The sequence below is a fragment of the Prionailurus viverrinus genome, chromosome B2 (assembly GCF_022837055.1).
Source record: "Prionailurus viverrinus isolate Anna chromosome B2, UM_Priviv_1.0, whole genome shotgun sequence".
Taxonomy (NCBI): Eukaryota; Metazoa; Chordata; class Mammalia; order Carnivora; family Felidae; genus Prionailurus; species Prionailurus viverrinus.
In genome coordinates, this window is record NC_062565.1 from 134,933,050 (window position 1) to 134,951,324 (window position 18,275).

General features: G+C 42.4%; 1 protein-coding gene across 1 annotated transcript in view; it reads left to right on the forward strand.

Moving 5' to 3' along the window:
• The window catches only part of UST (uronyl 2-sulfotransferase), a 306,460-nt gene extending 288,558 nt beyond the window's left edge, over positions 1-17,902 (forward strand). The window contains exon 8 of the mRNA XM_047860296.1: positions 14,848-17,902. Coding sequence (XP_047716252.1) covers positions 14,848-15,131 — 284 coding nt within the window. The 3' untranslated portion in view covers positions 15,132-17,902. The remainder of the gene's footprint in view (positions 1-14,847) is intronic.
• Positions 17,903-18,275: the final 373 nt, after the last annotated feature.

The following is an 18,275-nucleotide window of genomic DNA, read 5'->3' on the forward strand; positions in this document are numbered from 1 at the left end:
AGTTTCCTGGCAGTTGTCCTCTCCCTTCCATCCCATGTCACAGGTTTCTGCGGTCTCTGTCAGCCATTGGCCGTGAAAGTTCACCTCAAGACATCACCCAACCATCTTCGTTTATAGCTGCTGTTGATCTAACGCCTAGCACGTGCCAATGTTCCTCCCTTTTTTCTTTCATCTATCAGAAGAAAAAAAGAGTTTAGCTTTTCTCATCAGAAAGAGTTTAAATTTCTATTCTACCTCAATAAAAACACCCCTCCCTCACCACCTCTTTCTGAGAGCAACTGCTACCCTAAATAGCTTCTCTCGAAACTTGCTACTTCTAGCCTGCCATCTTTTTATGGGCAAGTTCCAGTTACAAGAACAAGTTTCTACCACCACCAAGTCTTTCAAAAACAGATGATGAAAAGCATTATCTTGTTCTTGCCAGACTACATTTGTGAATTTTAATATGTCTGGAACATTTTCACAGTGTTTAAATGTTCCTATCAAGTGTTTCCCACTGTTCTTTAAAGTAGTAGCCATGGTGCCCAAGCATTTCCCTCTCAGATGGTCTTCTTGGTATCCACTAGTGTGAGCCTCTCAATTTCAAACTTCCCTTGATTGAACAGATGGACCTCCCGTACAAATGGACAGGTTGCGGCTTCATCTCACTCTTCTTTCTTAGGGTTTTGCCTAAAGCCAAACCATTTGGATATGCTTTTCGATATACACACTGTTCTTATAGAGCACGCAGTTGAAAATCTGATTTCCAACACGGAGAGAAGGAAGAGACGGGACCATTCATTTACATCCTCCCAAGACCTGGCCCTACCAGTGTGCTGCAGATTGCCTAGATGAAGTGCACTTAATTTCAGAGTAACACAGCAGACTTTACCAGTGGGATTGACAGCCTCCTTGGAACTTCATTTCACACTTTCCTGACTTGGGAATGGTTATTTTGAGTAGCACCTCTTAGTAACCTAACTTCTTAATGCCTGGGCAAGAGGTTAAATATCTCACTTATCTACATGTTTGGCCTCCATGAACAGCGATTTCATTCAAAGCCCTTCAAGGGTTTATCAAAATCTCACCGTGTTTAACATTCCAGAGAAAACATCCAGGTTGCTGGTGATTGGGACTCACCTTTGGTTTTCTCATCAGAGCTGATCATTGTGATAAATACAATGTCAAAATAACAACAAAGAAATAGACTATATTCTCGCAAATAAAATGTATCTAGAATGAACAATAAAAAGGAAAAATGTAGGTTTTGTGATAGCGCTGAGTTCCCAGTTCACAGAATCCCAAGAACAAGCAACTATTAAATAGTCATTATACACATCATATGGTAAAATTTACCAAGAATTTCTTGTGCATTAAATGTTTTACAAGCAACTGTGTTCCCGTATTAAGTGCTATGGTACTTTCTGTTCTCACAAACAGTGGTTACAGGATCTTCAAAAAGCCCTGTGTGTGTTAAGATTTAGTAAGTTAGGTTATAGTTAGATTAATGTCAGGCAACATTAAAGAAAATGTCTTAAAATTTAGGAAAATTGCATTATGTGAATTGCAGGATCCCTGACAAAAGAAAGTAAATGGTGTCTTAAAACTGTCAGAATTGAAACCCTTATCAAGCCATGAAAAGAAAGTTCACCCCTCTATATCTAAAGCTGCCATTTACGCTAGATAAGGAAAAAGGCACATGATCACTTATGAGCAAGGTTGTTTATCTCATATTATTGAGAGTCATAGAGGCTAAAAACCAACTCAATTATCTAACAGTAGCAAACTGTTTATATGATCTATAAGGCTACCAGTGGAGCACATAAAAACACACTGCAAAATATGACTTGGAATAATTAATACTATAAGCAAATGCTTATGATCAGTTAATTTTTAAAATAATATGAAACTCTGAAACTTAATAATGTGTATAGCAGAGATCTATTTTACAATTCACGTACATAAATAAGAAAAAGACTAAAAGGAAATGTATTATTATAGTAATAAATATGGCTTGATTTAAAGCCATTTGATCTTTTTTTAAATCTTTTTCCAAAAACGTTACCCTCTATTGTTTGCATATGTGTGCATGTACATACGTGTAAGTATATGTGTCTGTATGGTATGTATATATTTAGGTACATAATAACCAGACAAAATGAATTTTTAAATTATAAGTTGCCTAAGAATTAAGATTTAAAGCTAAAAGCTTATAAATTCCCCAAGGACTTTATGATAGCCCTCTATATAACTAGATAGGTAGCTTGATCTATATGAAACACCAGAGAGAAAAAATAGTGGAGCGAAATTTTTAAAGGAGACAAGAACTGTCCTGTGGGTGTTTTACCATCTCTGGAGTGCCCACAGTGGCCATGTGTTGTAACAGTTGACTTCAACATCATTGAGACTAGATTTGGACAATGCAGTGTGATTCCAGAGGAGGGCCTTTTCCCTGTCAAAGAAGGGATGTGTGTGTGTGTGTGTGTGTGTGTGTGTACAAGACAACTGCCTAGACCTGCTAACACCATACAGACTGTGAGGGATAGAAAGAAGAAGAATCTTGCATGTAAAGTAAAAGCAGAACTTAGGAGATTGTCAAATGCCAAAGAAATTTGGACAGAACTACTGGGTTAGTGTTTTGCTTGATCTTCTTTGTTCAAGTTAAGTCCACTTGATCATTACTCATCATAATGTGATTCCAAGTAAAGTAACAAAGACACGAAAAGTAACAAAAATGCGTTTCTTAATAATTTCAGATGAAAACGTTATTTGCAACAAAGAAATGCATTTTATTAATAATGCCATAGTAAGTCTTCCAATAAGGTGTTTTTCAGTAGATATTTTCCAGTATCGCGGTTCAGTTGTTGCTGTGAAAATAAGGCCTCTGTTACTGCCATTCTCATGCCCAAGCCATTTTTTTAATGACCAAATGCCATGCTGGGCAATGCATGCGTGTATAACTAGGGTGGTATACACTTTCAAAAAAAACAGAGCAGCTTTTTGATGATTTGGGTCGTGATGCCAAAGCTGGGGAGAAAGGTAACGGGAACGAATCGTCCTCTGCCCAGTGAACCAGGGAGAGTGGGGAACTGGAGCCAGCAGACCCCAGTGGGCACTGAGGCCGCCCCCAGGCTGATTAAGTGACAGTACGTGCGTGTCTGAACAGGAAGGGATGAATTCTGATACCTCTTCCAGTTCTGACGTGTTTACTTCTAAGCTTGAGGACCTGTGTGTGGTTGGACAGCTCCCGCAACCAAATCAGCTAGGGTACTAACAAGAAATGCAGGTTCCAAGGGCCCCATCTCTGCAGGTGTCGGCCTGTTGATTCATGACACATTACGTTTGTCCAGCCAAGTGTTCACTTGGCCCCACAGAAGGACGCAAAGGTAGCCCTCAACACCCATCCCTTTTGGGTCCGACCCCCCTTTTCTTCCCTCCTCTAAGGATGGGATTTTGAGACTGCTTGAGAAGTGACTGGAAGAGAGTACGTTTGTTATTCTCTTTATTGTTCCCTCTTCCTCCTGGAAGAGGGAACCTGTGTTTCCAACATTTAGCAGCTCTCTTGTTCCCTGGAATCATGCTTGGTGCTTAGTAGGTGCTTCATGCAGATTCACATGAGCCAAAGAAGGCCAGGTAAGAGAATAACTAATTACCACCCCCAGCAACTGCAGCAGCTTTGGAGGATAAGTAGTGAGGAGTTGGAACACAAAGGCAAGTAACGTGGAAACCCCTCTGATGGGCCACCCCACCTCAAGATTTGACGGGGTTGGAACCCGACTATGCAATGTTTCTGTAAAAACACGTCTCCTTGCAGGACTCTCCCCATTTTTCTTTCCAAAGGGGGCCAGTGCCTTGGCTTTTGTGGGCCCTTGTGACCCATCCCACACAGGCCAATTACTTTTCTTCCTGGTTCCCTTTGTTGTGCTCCTGCTTCCAAAATTCAAAGCAAATTGGAAGCATTAAAAAGGCTTCATTCTCTTTCATCAAAGGGGTCTAGCGCTTTCTGGCCTTAAAAAAAAAAGAAAAAGCCAATCATGTAACTTTCCCTTGGCTGCACAGAGAAAAGGTTCTCTTGAAATTCAAAGGGATCTCAATTTATTTTTCAATTAATTATATTTCCAGATCTAAAAAGGAGATGGTAAAAAAGAGAAAGAAAAAAAATCTCTCTGTTTACTTTACCAACCCCAAGCACCGAGTCAGGCATGAAGTGCTTTTTGTTCTTTTCTCCCCTAATTGCCATACCTCCAAGAAGCTGGTTTTAACATGCCATCGATCATCCAAATGGCAAATCAAACGCCGGCTCTGTCAGCCCAGCACATCGCTGCACGCCACAGTGACATACATTCATTTCCGGTGAAGGCAGCTGCCAGGGAACCACATGTGTTTGAACTGTGTGGCCTCCCTATATAATTCAGGAAATGAGGTTACTCTATCTGTGACAAACATCATGTTCACACGGTTTTGGGGGGCAGCCAGCTCGATGCGGGGCTCGGCAGGAGTGGCCCTGGGATGTGGACCCACCATGCTGTCTGAGGACAGCACTAAATGCCCCAGCTCACTGCACCTGACCGGTGACTGTCATCATACCTGTCCCCTGAGAACGCATGCCTCATCCCATGTGCGCTAGACATTTCTAAATGTAATCTAACCTGAGGTTAGTACACCACAGTTTTTTAGACAGAGGGCTGCTTAGAACAGCAGGACCTCCTGGTTGATTACCACTCAACTCCCCTGAAGCCAAAGAATTGATGCCTATCTTTTGATGACGCTTCTTTTCATTCGGTGATAAAATCTGGTCCCACTTCTGGTTGTTACTCAACTTGTATTCATTTCTTGCACATAATCTCCCCTGGACCAAGTTCAAACAGGACCAGATTGATGGGGCAAGGGGGCTTTGGTCAGTGTGGAGTGTGCATTTGCTTAGATCAAGGGAAGGAATGCCCAAACCAGCTCAGCATCAGAACAGACTGCAAGCCCGTGGTGAGGTTTTGTTATTTTGCATATGGTTAACCATCTTGGAGGTCATAAAGTGAGGCCTCTGTCCTCCGGTGCAGCAGCTGGGTTTACACAGTATTTCCAGATTGTTTATTTTGGCCCAGAGCCAGGGCTACATCGTTTTTCCATTATGCCTGTGTGACAGATGAAGAGAGGTGGGAAGGGGGACTTCATGGGACAGCTCTGTGATTTCCTTTTTATTTACATTAGAGGGATTTTTGAGAGTTCTGAAGATTATGAACCAGTCCAAACATAATGTCAATGCAGCAGAGGTAGAAAGAGCCACTGCTTTTGCAAAAATGTCTAGATCTCAGGCAGTCAAGCAAAATCTATTCATGGCCTCAGCTTGAGGCCATGTTGGGGGGCGTTGTGCCTGTCACTGCTCAATCTTGCATACAGATGGGCTACTGGGGAATGATATTTATCATCACGTTCAGAAGTTAAACTCCCAGTATTTGCTCAGGAGTTCCTTGTGGGGAGGGGGAGGAGCAGCGAGTCGGGAAACTGAACCATAACGCCTTCGTTGGCATATGCGTTCTCTGTGGATGGATGCACTTGGTGCTGAGTGGAGGTGTGTTTCCAAGGGCACCATAGAACTTGTCCTTTGCAGTCCTTTCCCTGAGACACCAGCTTTCAGGGGATACTCCGCGTGTCCTGCCCTAAGTTTTTCCACCAGGGAGCATTCAAGAGTGGTCAAAGAGCCACAGTTCAAACTATATCCACAGCAAAGCCCTTGCAAGTTGGGTCAAGTGCATGTGATCTGATGGAATGTTTTACTACTAAATGAAATACTTGCTTTTGCAAATGGAGAAACAGCATTAAAAAGCATCAAAAACGATGGCGAATTCAGTCATTGAACTGCATTGATATAGCAAAAGTAGGTCACATAGACGTTTGCTGCTCCAACAGTATTGGGGTTTCTTTACTGCATGGCCGTAGTATATAATACATGTGACATAAATGCATTAGGGGGCGCCTGGGTGGCGCAGTCGGTTAAGCGTCCGACTTCAGCCAGGTCACGATCTCGCGGTCCGTGAGTTCGAGCCCCGCGTCAGGCTCTGGGCTGATGGCTCAGAGCCTGGAGCCTGTTTCCGATTCTGTGTCTCCCTCTCTCTCTGCCCCTACCCGTTCATGCTCTGTCTCTCTCTGTCCCAAAAAATAAATAAACGTTGAAAAAATATTTAAAAAAAAATAAAAAATAAAAAAATAAATGCATTAGCTACAAGGTTTTAGCATGTATTATGTGTTCCTACGTGGGTATTTACGTTTGTGGCAGATGTCCCTTATCACAGTATTTCTTAAGCTTTGCCAAGTGTATGTAAGCAATCTGTCACCATAGCATAGTGTTCTCCAATAGAGTGGCTAAGAAAAGCAAATACCACTGCCTCCCCAGAGCAACCTGCAATCCTAAATACCTATATGAGCCCATCCTAAAGAAATCTGATTTCTAGAAATGGAAAGTTTGATCTGGAAGGACCCTCTTCTAAGGAACGAATTTAGTGAAACAACAAATGTGCAGTCAACACCAAATGTTGCCCTTTGGGTTAATCCGGTCTTACAGATGGATTTAACGTACAGCTTTCAAATCAACAAATCTTTATGGATGGTCATTATGAGCCAGGTGTGGAGCTGGGTGCTGGGGAGCTAAAAATGAAAAAGATACAGTCTCTTTCGGTCTGCAAACATTTCTGCTGGCTTGCGAGTTTTTCACCAGATCCTCCCAGACTTACCAAAGCGTTCCCCTTGACTTAAAACACTCAAGCCCTTCTTTTCAACCCGTCCCCTTAATGCCAGAATACACACAGGGCAAGGAGAAGTGGGTGGTTATAGATTTCCACTCAATTTGGAAATTAACAGCCGGTGATGTAGCAAAAAGGTGCTGGGCTGGGAATCAGAAAGCCTGCTTTCTAGTCTCAAGACAGTCACTTACTGGTCATACAACCTTGAGCAAGTCTTGTGACCTCTGAAGCCCCGGGGATCTGTAGGTAAAATGGATTGCTCTGAGGAATGCGTGAGGCAATGAAAGGCCGTGTGAAAATCCATGAATCCATGGAACTCTGTGCAAAGAAGGGTATGCCATTCTGATGACCTGGGGGGAAAGTGGGGTAGGGGAAGGTCCGAGTTGCTTGCACCACTATCTATAAAGCTTTAATAATGCAGAAAGCTGACTCAACTCAGCAATCTCCCTTCTGGCCCTATAGTCTTGGGTTTTTTTTCTCTACTGGCATTGGATGACCAACTATAGATGTTTATGTTATTGGGGGCCAGCAATATAAAAAGGACCCCCATTCAGGGCCCCAGCAAGAGGGTCTTTACCACCACCCCTCAGAGAGAGTAGAGTCTGGAAGCCTAAAAAAGTCTGTCCCCACAGAGTCCTGACTCTGTGGTGACTTTGGACATGTCTGTAAGGAAAAACAATCTTTATTTTGCTATTGAAATGAAAAGGTCAGAGGTTGATTTTTGTTTGTTTTCCCTCGCGATCATTTTACCGCTCAAAACCAATGCCTACTTTGAGGAAGTCTTCTGCAGTTATGAAAATACTTAAAGGGAGCCTTTGCCACTCCCTAAAAGTAAATAAGAAAAATGAAAAAAAAATTCAAAAACATCCCGAAACCACCGCTTCTCTTTGCCAAAACGTATCGATTAATTAAAGAACAGGAACAGCAAACCCTGACTTGGTCAGCACTATCATTCCAAAAAGGCAACTGAACCACAAAGCTAAACACTGGAAATTATAGACCCCAGTGGGAGATGAAAATTCCCAGATGTAAGGGTAAGCTGTTTCCTGCTGAGGACCCAGCATTCATGGGCCTCTTGGGAGTTTTTGATTAAGAACATCCGGATATGGCCTTTGTTCCCACTTGGCTATATCTGCACCTGAAAGGCACAGCCAAGCCTTTTTCGGTCTGACAACGCCCTCCTCCTTCTGTTGGTTTCTTTCATTCCTTCAACAACATGTGTGGAGGGTGCTGTGTTCCCCTAGGTGCTGAGCTGTGGAAATATAAAGATACATGGGGGGCCACCCTTCTCCAGGGCACTCTCAGCATAACAAGCTCCATTAGAACAGCTAGATGAGATGGTGGGGATGTTGGGGGGGGAAACATCCAGGGGAAATGTTTTCAGAAGTTTCATAGTGCCTCAGAGGCCTCCTAAAAGTTTTCCATCTTTTGGTTGAAACACACACACACACACACACACACACACACACACACACATCTTACTCTCAGACCTGCACACACAGCAGATCTTCATGATCAAATAGTCAAACAGTCGTTATGAGAGACCCAGCTCCATGCAGAGTATCTGAGACAAGCACATTAAGCTTGATCTCTCCATGAGGGATTTCTGACCAGGGAAAGAAAATGTTGACACGATGCAACAAACCAGAATGAAATGCCCTATTAGCGCCCATCATGAGCAAGCCCATGAGAAGAGATTCTCCCCCATGACCACGAGCTCCATTTGGCCATAAACAATGTGAGAGGTCAAGAGCCTGGGCTCAGTTGCCAGACTGTCCAGATCCAACTTCTGGCTTCTCCACTTACAGCCATGTGAACTTGAACAAGTGACTAAATTCCAAGGTCACATCTGTAAAATGGTGATAATAGGAGAGCCTGCCTCACTGGGGTTTTTGTAAGGATCAAGTGCATGTTCAAATTCTCAAGTTCTTTGCACTGAGAAAGCTCTCTCAAAAATGCCTAGTGATGCAGCTGATGATGATGGTAAAGTCCCATTCGTTGCTTATATCTCTCATGCCTGGTGCAGAAAAGTTATTCAGTCAGTATTGGCAGAAAAAAAAGGAAGACAACATCGGACACATGAACGAGGCCTAATTGAAGCCTTCATTTTGACATAGAGCACTTGCTTCCTGGGTTCATGAAACCCAGAATTTTAAAACCTTTAAAGCAGAAGCATAAAACTCCATTTTTTTTTTTATAACAGCCAAGGAAGTAACATAAAAGAATCAACTGGCATTTGGGGTCTGGAACAAAATGGAGAGCACTGACCTCTCTCGGCGGGTTGGGGGGGGGGTGGGAGGGGGAGGAGGGGTGCACAGCCACACTCAGCCACACTCAGCTCCAGAAGAATCTTGCCTCACTTTGAGAGAAGCCAGAAATCCAGATTTCCATGTGAAATACACCAAGTCTTAACAACAACTAAGTCAATTTCTAAAAAAAAAAAATAGCTCGCGGGCCAAATCACACAGCCTGCCAGTCAGATCCCAGGCTGCCTTCTTGCTGGGCCTGCCCTAATGGAAGGAGCCCTGAATTTGTCTCCTCCTTCTGAACTGTTCACCAGTGGGGACCAGAGACATGAGCCCCTTGAAGTCATCTCTCAGTTCCCGCTAGTTTCAAAGGCCACTCGTAGGGTAGGTCTTCACTTCCGGTGGTTACGTTCTACAGTATGTGCCCTCCTGACGAGGGCAACTTCACTTCCCAAAGGATGCTAATAATGAGTGTAGATTCTTACAGCATGATTGTTTGGTGGCTGAAATAAGAAGAGTCTCCAAAAATTCCTAACAACTTCCTCTAGAACTGCTATTAGGGCAATCTGGAGAGAGACTGATTCCACAGTTCACGTAGCTTTGTTTGGTTTGGAGGGAAAGTCTGGCATTTTACAAAAATGTGGAACACTTAGCAATGAAATGACTTTTCCATAGCACTGATTATTGGACAGCAAGACACATAACCATATGTCTTTGAAATGTGATTTTAGAAATTCTCGACTAACTATACAGGGCAAACTTCCCTCTAGTCTTTCCATGTGAAGGTGATAATTTTCTACAGGCTCATGAAAGCTTCACTGGTTATGGCCCGGTACTTAGTGGAAACCTCAACACAAATAGGAGGTCCGGGCTCAGGTTCCAGCTCAGTCACTTACTCACTAGCAGTGAGACCCTGGGCAAGTCATTTAATCTCCCAGAGCTTTTATCTCCCCCTCTGCAAAATGGGGGTCAGAGCGCCTCATAGGGTGGTTGAAAATATTTTTAAAAACAACATGCATATGGGCATAATCCAAACCTCTAATAGGTGCTCATGTCAATGTTGGTTGAATCTGAACCTGTTTCTTCTCTCACAAAGCAGGGCTCTTAATTTCTGACCAGGACACCATCCTCTGGCAGTGTCATTAACCTTCCTTTTGAATTTGGCAGCTTTGTGGAAAACAAAAGGGGAAAAGGAAAGCTGTGATCATTTTACATAAACATTTGGGTTTGCGTCCACAGTATTATGAAAACTAAGGATAGAGGGTTGGATGACACCACCGGAGAGTAAGGAAGGAGGAGGGGGAAAGGCTGGACCAGTACCACCCGGGGGGCACTGGCATTTCAAGGACGGGCAGGGCAAGAGGTCTGGGTCTGGGGAACTGAGAGGGAGGGATCAGAAGGAGAGTGGATGACCATGGTGCTCATTCAGTGTGGCTCTTCTTATAACAATGCACCGGAAGGGATCAGGCTTAGCTGCGACTGTCATCATCTCTTGCCAAATCAATTCATTAATGATGCAGATAGACCCTGGTTCTTTTCACTTGTGCTTAAGTGACACTGTGTCAGTTCCGACAGACGGCTGCCTACTCTGCCCACCCACCCACTCGCCCATCCTCGGCAATAGAGGAAAGCATACAGGGAAGAGAGTCGGTTGGGATGAGCCAGGAGTAGCTTTACAACAGTTGGCCCAGTTACCTAATCCTAACCAAAGAAGGGAATGTGTAGCTCCTTCACATACTATCGTTTTGTTAAAAGTTTCAAAATTTTACTGGCTTGATGTTAATCGCCCTTAATAGCAAGTCAACATTTTGCATCCAACTCATCTTGAAGACTAATCTAGGAAATTTCCTTGTTCTAGAATAAAAAAGTCAACGGATACTTTTCTTGGATGGCTTTGTGGTCAGTGATTATACTTGCCGTGTGTTATTTTTAGGAAAATTCCAGAAGCCCATATACCTTCCCTGTCTTCCTGAGCATGAGCTTTCATCAGGTTTTCAGGCGGGCTAAGAACCTCTACCCTGGAGCATATTCCCTGATCAAGCCCAAGTTGAGTACCTGGGGTGTGCCATTTTTCTCTGTCACCCAGGAAACTCATGGCTGCGTATGTTCAAAGGACGTTACTAAAAATGATACTAATTTCATTGCAGTTTTTTCTTATGAAAATTCATACCAGGCATTTCTCTATGGTTTATAACCAGGAATGGATGTGACTAGACTGTTTTAAATGAAGAGCAGTTCAGTGTTAAATTCTTTGTTGGTTGTTGGAAAGTTTAGGGACAAACCCTCAACCCACCTCCTGCACAAGTACTTAGTACTTCATAACATTCAGCTTATGTCCCTCGATATTGGGGTTTGGGGAACTAGTAAATAACACCCATGTCTCCCTGCCTGGGTTTTAAACTCATTGAGAAATAGACGCTGGAGACAGATAGGTGGAGATGAAAATGTCAGCTTCTTTACCAAATCACTTGAATGGGTATATTACATGAATGCAGCCTAGATGTGCAGAGAAGTGGGCCGGTCATATTCCATCCTGGCTTAGACAGACTTGCCCACCAAGTCCCAGGCATGGCTGGAAGCCCTCACCTCCTCTGCAGGAAGTTGTGAAGTCTCTGCAGACAGACGCACTCTCTCCAGAGGGAATGGCATCTCAACTCCTTCCCCCAAATGCTCAGAGAAACCCCTCTGGCCCTGGTTCCTGAGAGAGAGACTGGGGCAAGAGGCAAGAGCAGTACTCTAGGGAGATCCTTCCAGATCAGGAGGTGGAAGCCATTATCCCCAGTGCTGACCTTCCTAGCCTCACACTCCCTTTGCCCAGTTTCCTTAATTGTTTCACTAATTGCAGCATATATATTTTTGTAAAGTTCTTTATATATTCTATATATTCTCTCTATATATATATAGATTATATATTCTATATATATAGAGAGAGAGAGAGAGAATATATAATCTATATATATTCTTTTTAGACCAGGTTGGGCTAAATAAGTTAATTAAAGAGTTTATTTTAAAATCACAGGAATCCTAATACTTTTTATGGTATGAAATAGCAAAATGCTACACAATTTAGAGTGCTTTGAGAGGAGGGGATCGTAGGAGTCTGGAAACGAGTGAGTTATGTTTTTTGTGCCTTTCAGTGTTAACTGAAAACTCTTGGTGCCTTGTCTGTCTTTAGTACCGATTTTTTTAAAGTCTTTTTTTACATTTATGTATTTTTGAGAGACAGAGAGAGAGCACGAGCGGGGGTAGGGCAGAGAAAGAGGGAGACACAGAATCCAAAGCAGGACCCAGGCTCTGAGCCGTCAGCACAGAGCCCGATACGGGACTCGAACCCACAAACCGTGAGATCATTACCTGAACCAAAGTCGATGCTTAACTGACTGAGCTGCCCAGGCACCCCTAGTTCCAATTTTTTAAACTCTGTGTTTTAAAAACCCAAAGGGATACGCCTATTAATATGTCTCTCCTCAGATTAGCTATAGCCAATATCTGCAAAGAAGAGAGACATTATAAAATGTTCTATCAGAAACCCATTTCAGAAGAGACTATGCCAAATTCTTTAACAAAAATTCTAGAACTCATATGTCCAAATGTGCATTACACCTTTCAAAAGACTCAACTGGAAAAGCAACACCCTTATTTCAATTAGGCCATGATTGTTCCAAGAATTTCTTCATTAGAATTGCAATTGGAGGCTTCAGAAAGTATCTCAAATGCTGTAAAAAATGACAGGCCTTTGTCCTGTCAGGTGAATCCAAGTTTAGCACCAGCCATTTGGAGCTATGTTCGGTGAGTAATATACCTATTCAACTTTGGTGACAAAAGTTTTAGTTCGTAAGATGATAAAAGAAAACATCCCGGCAAATTTTCATGATCTTGGGTTTGGCAGTGCTTTTTTTTAGTATAACAGTACCGGTAACAAAAGAAAAAAATAGATATATCGGTCTTCATTAAATCAAAACCCTTTATTCATCAAAGGTAACTATCAACAGAGTGAAGAGAGCCTAAGATGGGGGAGAAAATATTTGCAAATCATATACCTGATATATATGCAGAATATCTAGAACATACAAAGAACTACAACTCAACAACAAAAATTTTAACAATCCAATTTCAAAATAGGCAAAGGACTTGAATAGACATTTCTTCAAAGAAAATCTACAAATAGCCAACAAGCACATAAAAAGATGCTCCGCGTCATTAGTCATTAGTGAAATGAAAATCAAAACCACGAGATACCAGTTCACACTTACTGAGATGACTATAATGTTTTTAATTAAAATAACAATTATAGAAAAGGATCTGGGAAAATTGGAGCCTTTGTACGTTGCCAGCAGGCGTGCAAAGTGGTTCAGTCACAGAGGAAGACAGCTTGGTGGTTCTTCAAAGAGTTAAACATAGAAATACCATAGGCCTTCAATCCCACTCTTGGTATATGCCCAAAAGAACTGAAATCAGGGACACAAACAAATACTTGTACACAAACATTCACAGCAGCCCTCTTCACAGTAGTCAAAAAGTAGAAACAACCCAAGTGTCCATCAATGAGTAGATGGAGAAACAGATTGTGGTATATCCATACAATGGAGTACTATTCATTTATTCATATACTGACATGTATACAATATGGATGAACCTTGAAAATAGGATTCTATGTGAAAAAGGCCAGGCATAAAAGGACCATGTTATTATATGGCTCCGTTTATATGAGATACCTAAAAAAGGCCAATTCATTGACAGAAAGTAGATTGGAGGTTACCTGGGGAAGGGAGTACAGAGTTTCTGTTTGGAGCAATAAGAAAATTTTGGGAATAGTGGTAATGGTTGCACAACATTATGAATGTAATTAATGCCACTGAAATGTACACTTTAAAAGGGTTAAAATTTGGGGGCACCTGTGGGGCTCAGTTGGTTGAATGTCTGACTTTGGCTCAGGTCATGATCTCATGATTTGTGAGTTTGAGCCCCACATTGGGCTCGCGGCTGTCAGCGCAAAGCCCACTTCGGATCCTCTGTCCCTCTCTCTCTCTCTCTCTGCCCCTCCCCTGCTCACACATTCTCTCTCTCTCTCAAAAATAAATAAAACGGAACAAAAAAAGCTTAAAATTTTATGATGCATATAACATTTTTTGTTAGATATATTGTTTATTATTATATATATAATATATATAATATATATATAATTATATATAATATATTGTTAATATATTAAATATATTGTTAGATATATTTTGTTTTGTAAATATATAACACATTGTGTTTTTAGTCATTAATATAAAACTAAGCAGATTTTAGTTATAATTTACCATATTTTAAAAAGCCCTCACAATTTATAACAGTTAACATTGTGTTTAAGAAATCTGGCAATTCTCCCTTTATTTTTCTTAACAAATGCCCTGTTGAAATAATGAACTGCGAATAGCTTTTATATCTAGTTAAACTATCAATAATACGTAGCAATATTTTAAAAGAAAAAGCAAGATGATTGGCAAGTGGTGAGAGCTTTTTCCTGTGCTTCTTCCTGAAAGGAAAGCCCTTGGTGTGTGTGTAACAGGAAATAAAAAAGGAAAAATGGGTCAATTTTGCTGCTCAAAGGAATGTATAATTTGTAGTTCATTGAACTGTGGTCAAATTACATAGTTGGCATCCCATGCAAAGAATGTCAGGTAGTTTATGTTTAGTCAACTAATGTCGATATTAACACCTAGGTTAAGGTGAAATCTTTCTAAATATTGTTGGGCACCCTTTTCCCCTTCCATTCTTTGCACGCTGAGGTTCCTTCCATAGGAGCTGCCGGTATTATGTACATAATGCAGAGGACATCATTACTCCTTTTGCGCGAAAGCATTACAGGTGACTGCTCATATGCAACTCTGGTTCTCTTCCAGAGCATAGGAAACTTGGAAATATGACTGTGACCGTGAAGAAGACTGTCCCCTCCCCCGAGGCCGTGCAGATTCTCTACCAGCGAATGAGATATGAGTATGAGTTCTACCACTACGTCAAAGAGCAGTTCCACCTGCTGAAACGCAAGTTTGGACTGAAGTCCCACGTCAGCAGGCCCCCTCTGAGACCCCAGTTCTTTATTCCAACTCCACTGGAAACCGAGGAGCCGATCGATGATGAGGAACAAGATGACGAGAAGTGGCTAGAAGATATTTATAAGAGGTGATGCCAGCACTGTGTTGCCTCCACTGGCTTTATCTCCCTTTTCCGGAAAGTTTTTTGTTGGGGGAAGAAAAATCCTTAAGGGACTAAATTAATGCTCAGTTGCATTAAAAAGAACGAAACATTCCCACATGTTGGGGTCATTGGGAGATGCCCGGTTTTGCGGGTCTTTCTTAACTGTATTCTGGGTCTTCCTGGTTCCCCGGATCCTTCCCAGGTACACTAGATGGCGCCATCACAGGGCAGTTCATCATAACATAGCTTTTTCCCTCTAGTATAATGAGAGGAGGGGGAGAAATACAGCCCATAGCCCAATAATTTATCATTTGTAAAATGACTTGTAAAGATATTACCTCAGTGGTAGGAAACACCCAGACTTACATAATTCGGTAGAAATACAAAACCACTTCAGACACCAGGGAATCTACTCTAGAAGTGTCTAAGAGGGGAAGGTAAGACTGATAAGGACCTCAGAGGGAGGATGCCCCTGGATGAGTGGTTTCCACCCACGTGGGTAGAATTCTGCCTCTGGTCCATCTCAGGGGACACTTTTGCCAACAGCAGCATACTTCTCTCTGAAATGGCAAGTCAGCTTGTGCCACACCCCCAACCAGTTCAGAGCCTTGAGTACTTTCCAAGGTCAAGGTGCAGGGCAAGCTCCATTGAGACCCTCTGTTTCCAAGCACCATTCTGACGGATCTAAAAGTAGCATAGCAGGGAAAAGAATTTGTTTGCCGTGTAAGGAAAAGTGTAGGCACGAGCATCTCTGGAGGTCATGTGACATCAGAAAATTGGTTCGGTTGTGTTCTTTGTACCCACATGGCATCTCTCTCCCCAGCATCGTTTTCACTGGAGACCCGGGAACCGGTTTAGCTCTGGCATTTGACTCCTGTGGCAGAAGTTCTAAGCCTGCCCACAGACAATGCATAGTCTAACCCCTGGCCAAGCTGGGTCCCACCATAATGGCATCTTTCACCTTCTGGTCCCTTGAAGGGTACCTGGTTTTGGTCCAAAGGGGTACTGAGTTCTACTCAGGCAGCGGTGAAACTCCAACCCCCTTGGTTATGGAAGCAGCTCTTTCCTGAGAACCCCTATTAAGACATTAAGAAGCAAGAGCTTCTGGTAAGAGACTGCCTGACCAGCTTTATGAGCAGGCGTCTGCCCCCAGAGTGGTGCATAGCTGTGGGGCAGTTCCATTGCTTGAAATGTCTCTTCTCCCCATTCCTCTCCTGTCATCTGCCCCCGACTCATGACCCTGTGGGTCTTTGGATACTGAAATGTTTTCATCTTTAACTGCTCCCCCCCCCCCCCGCTCTGGATACGCATATATTTCTGGGTGGATAACATACAGCCAGCTGAGAAGCAGGGGTGCGGGGGGTGGTGGCAGACGGGATACATGTGACAGATTTTGTCTCCTTCATGTTTTCTCCCCTAGAGCCAGCCCTTCAAGAGCACTAGCAGAGTGTGAGTTGGGAGTACTTAATAGTAAATAAGACTGACTTTACACAAGCTACACATTTTCTACTTTTCAGAAACCAACAAGTCTCTCTAGAATTTTTTCTTCGTTCACTAAAATTGGACAGTAGCCAAGATATAAAGCAAGTCATTTGGAACCTGTCGAGTGTGCACTAAAGCTACTTTATCATGAGATGTATTAAGAAGGCTCCACCCCACAGGAGTCCAGTGAAGGCTGGGACCACAGAGGCACAAAGTCCAGCATTTGGCCACTGGTGGGCCTCCTTTCTGCCTCAGAGAACTGGGGCAGAGACGTGATTAAGAAAAATGTTCTTAGAAGAGGAAATATCCTTTGTCCTGTGTAGAGAGACCAGGGCCCTACCATTAGGCATACCTTAAAAAGCAACCCAGAGAACAGCTGTCCTATTAAAACCAAAAGATAAGAACAGCGCCTGGTACGTTGTGAGTCATTTCTATGAAACTGCATATAAAGAATGATAATTAGTTTACACACTGTGCAGGCTCACTCTCTGAAAATAAAATGGAACTGGCTTAGTGATCTCTGCTTTCGTCAGAACATCGGGACCCATTGGTCATTTGCAAAATGCATCGTCCTAGTGCAAGTTCACACGAGCACTTCCAGCTGTGTGTTCAAAGGCCTTTACTGTCAGCAGTGATCATTAGACCATGCCAACAAGAGATGCTGACCTATTCACTTGCAGGGCCTTAATGCTGTTTTGCCCCAACAAAGAGTCTCTACGTCCTAAAAGTCAAGGCACTTCATCAATTTATTGGCACACATGACAGGATTTCTTTGGCCCTGAGCCCAACGCAGTTTGTACTTCATGAAATATATTGTACATTTTACATAGTTTAATTTAAAAAAAAAATACATTTTAAGCTGGTTGATCTTTGACTGCCTTATTTATTATAACCTTTCAGCACATTCCAAGGTTTTAGTTACTCAGGAAGGAGTTAATTAAAATGATTTTATTTTGGTCTGATGGATGTTTTTTAAAAGGAAAATTATTATTATGAACCTTCAGCCTACTCTTCTGGAGTGCCGTAAAAGTGCTTGTAAATCCTTTTTTTTTTTTTTTTTAAGAAGAAGAAGGAAGAAAAAAATGGTGTTTGACATTGATGGAAATTCAAAAATATATATGGAACTGAAACATTAGCTTAGCTAAAATAAAAGCAATCTGTGTTTGAGATGAAGTGTTCCTTAACTTATTCATCATCCATATAAATAAATGAATATAAATAAGTTGCAATTTTTTCCCCATTCTGTTCCTAGCTGGAAATAAAAGTGCCTGCAGTTTTTCCCAGCGCCCTCTGCCTTTTTAATCGGCCAAACTTCTTCCTTCAAGCTGTGATCTTTAGAAAGATGGGTTTTCTTTTAATCTATAAACACTATTCGTGTTATCATTGGGTGACACCAAAAAGCTGGCTGAGAAAATGAGCAAGGCATTCATTCGTCTAGTTGTGTGGACACGATACTGAGCACCTGACCTCGCCTCCACGTGCCCTGCTTGGTCTGCTGTCCGGGGTTTGGTCAGAACCCTTCCCACCACGCCTCTTAGCGTGTACTCTGATCTCTTTCTCAGACACACAGAGCCTCAAAAAGCTGGGTGATTCTCCCCTCCCAAGCGAGCAGTTTTGATCCAGAAACGCTCTCCCTGAGAAATTTCACAGC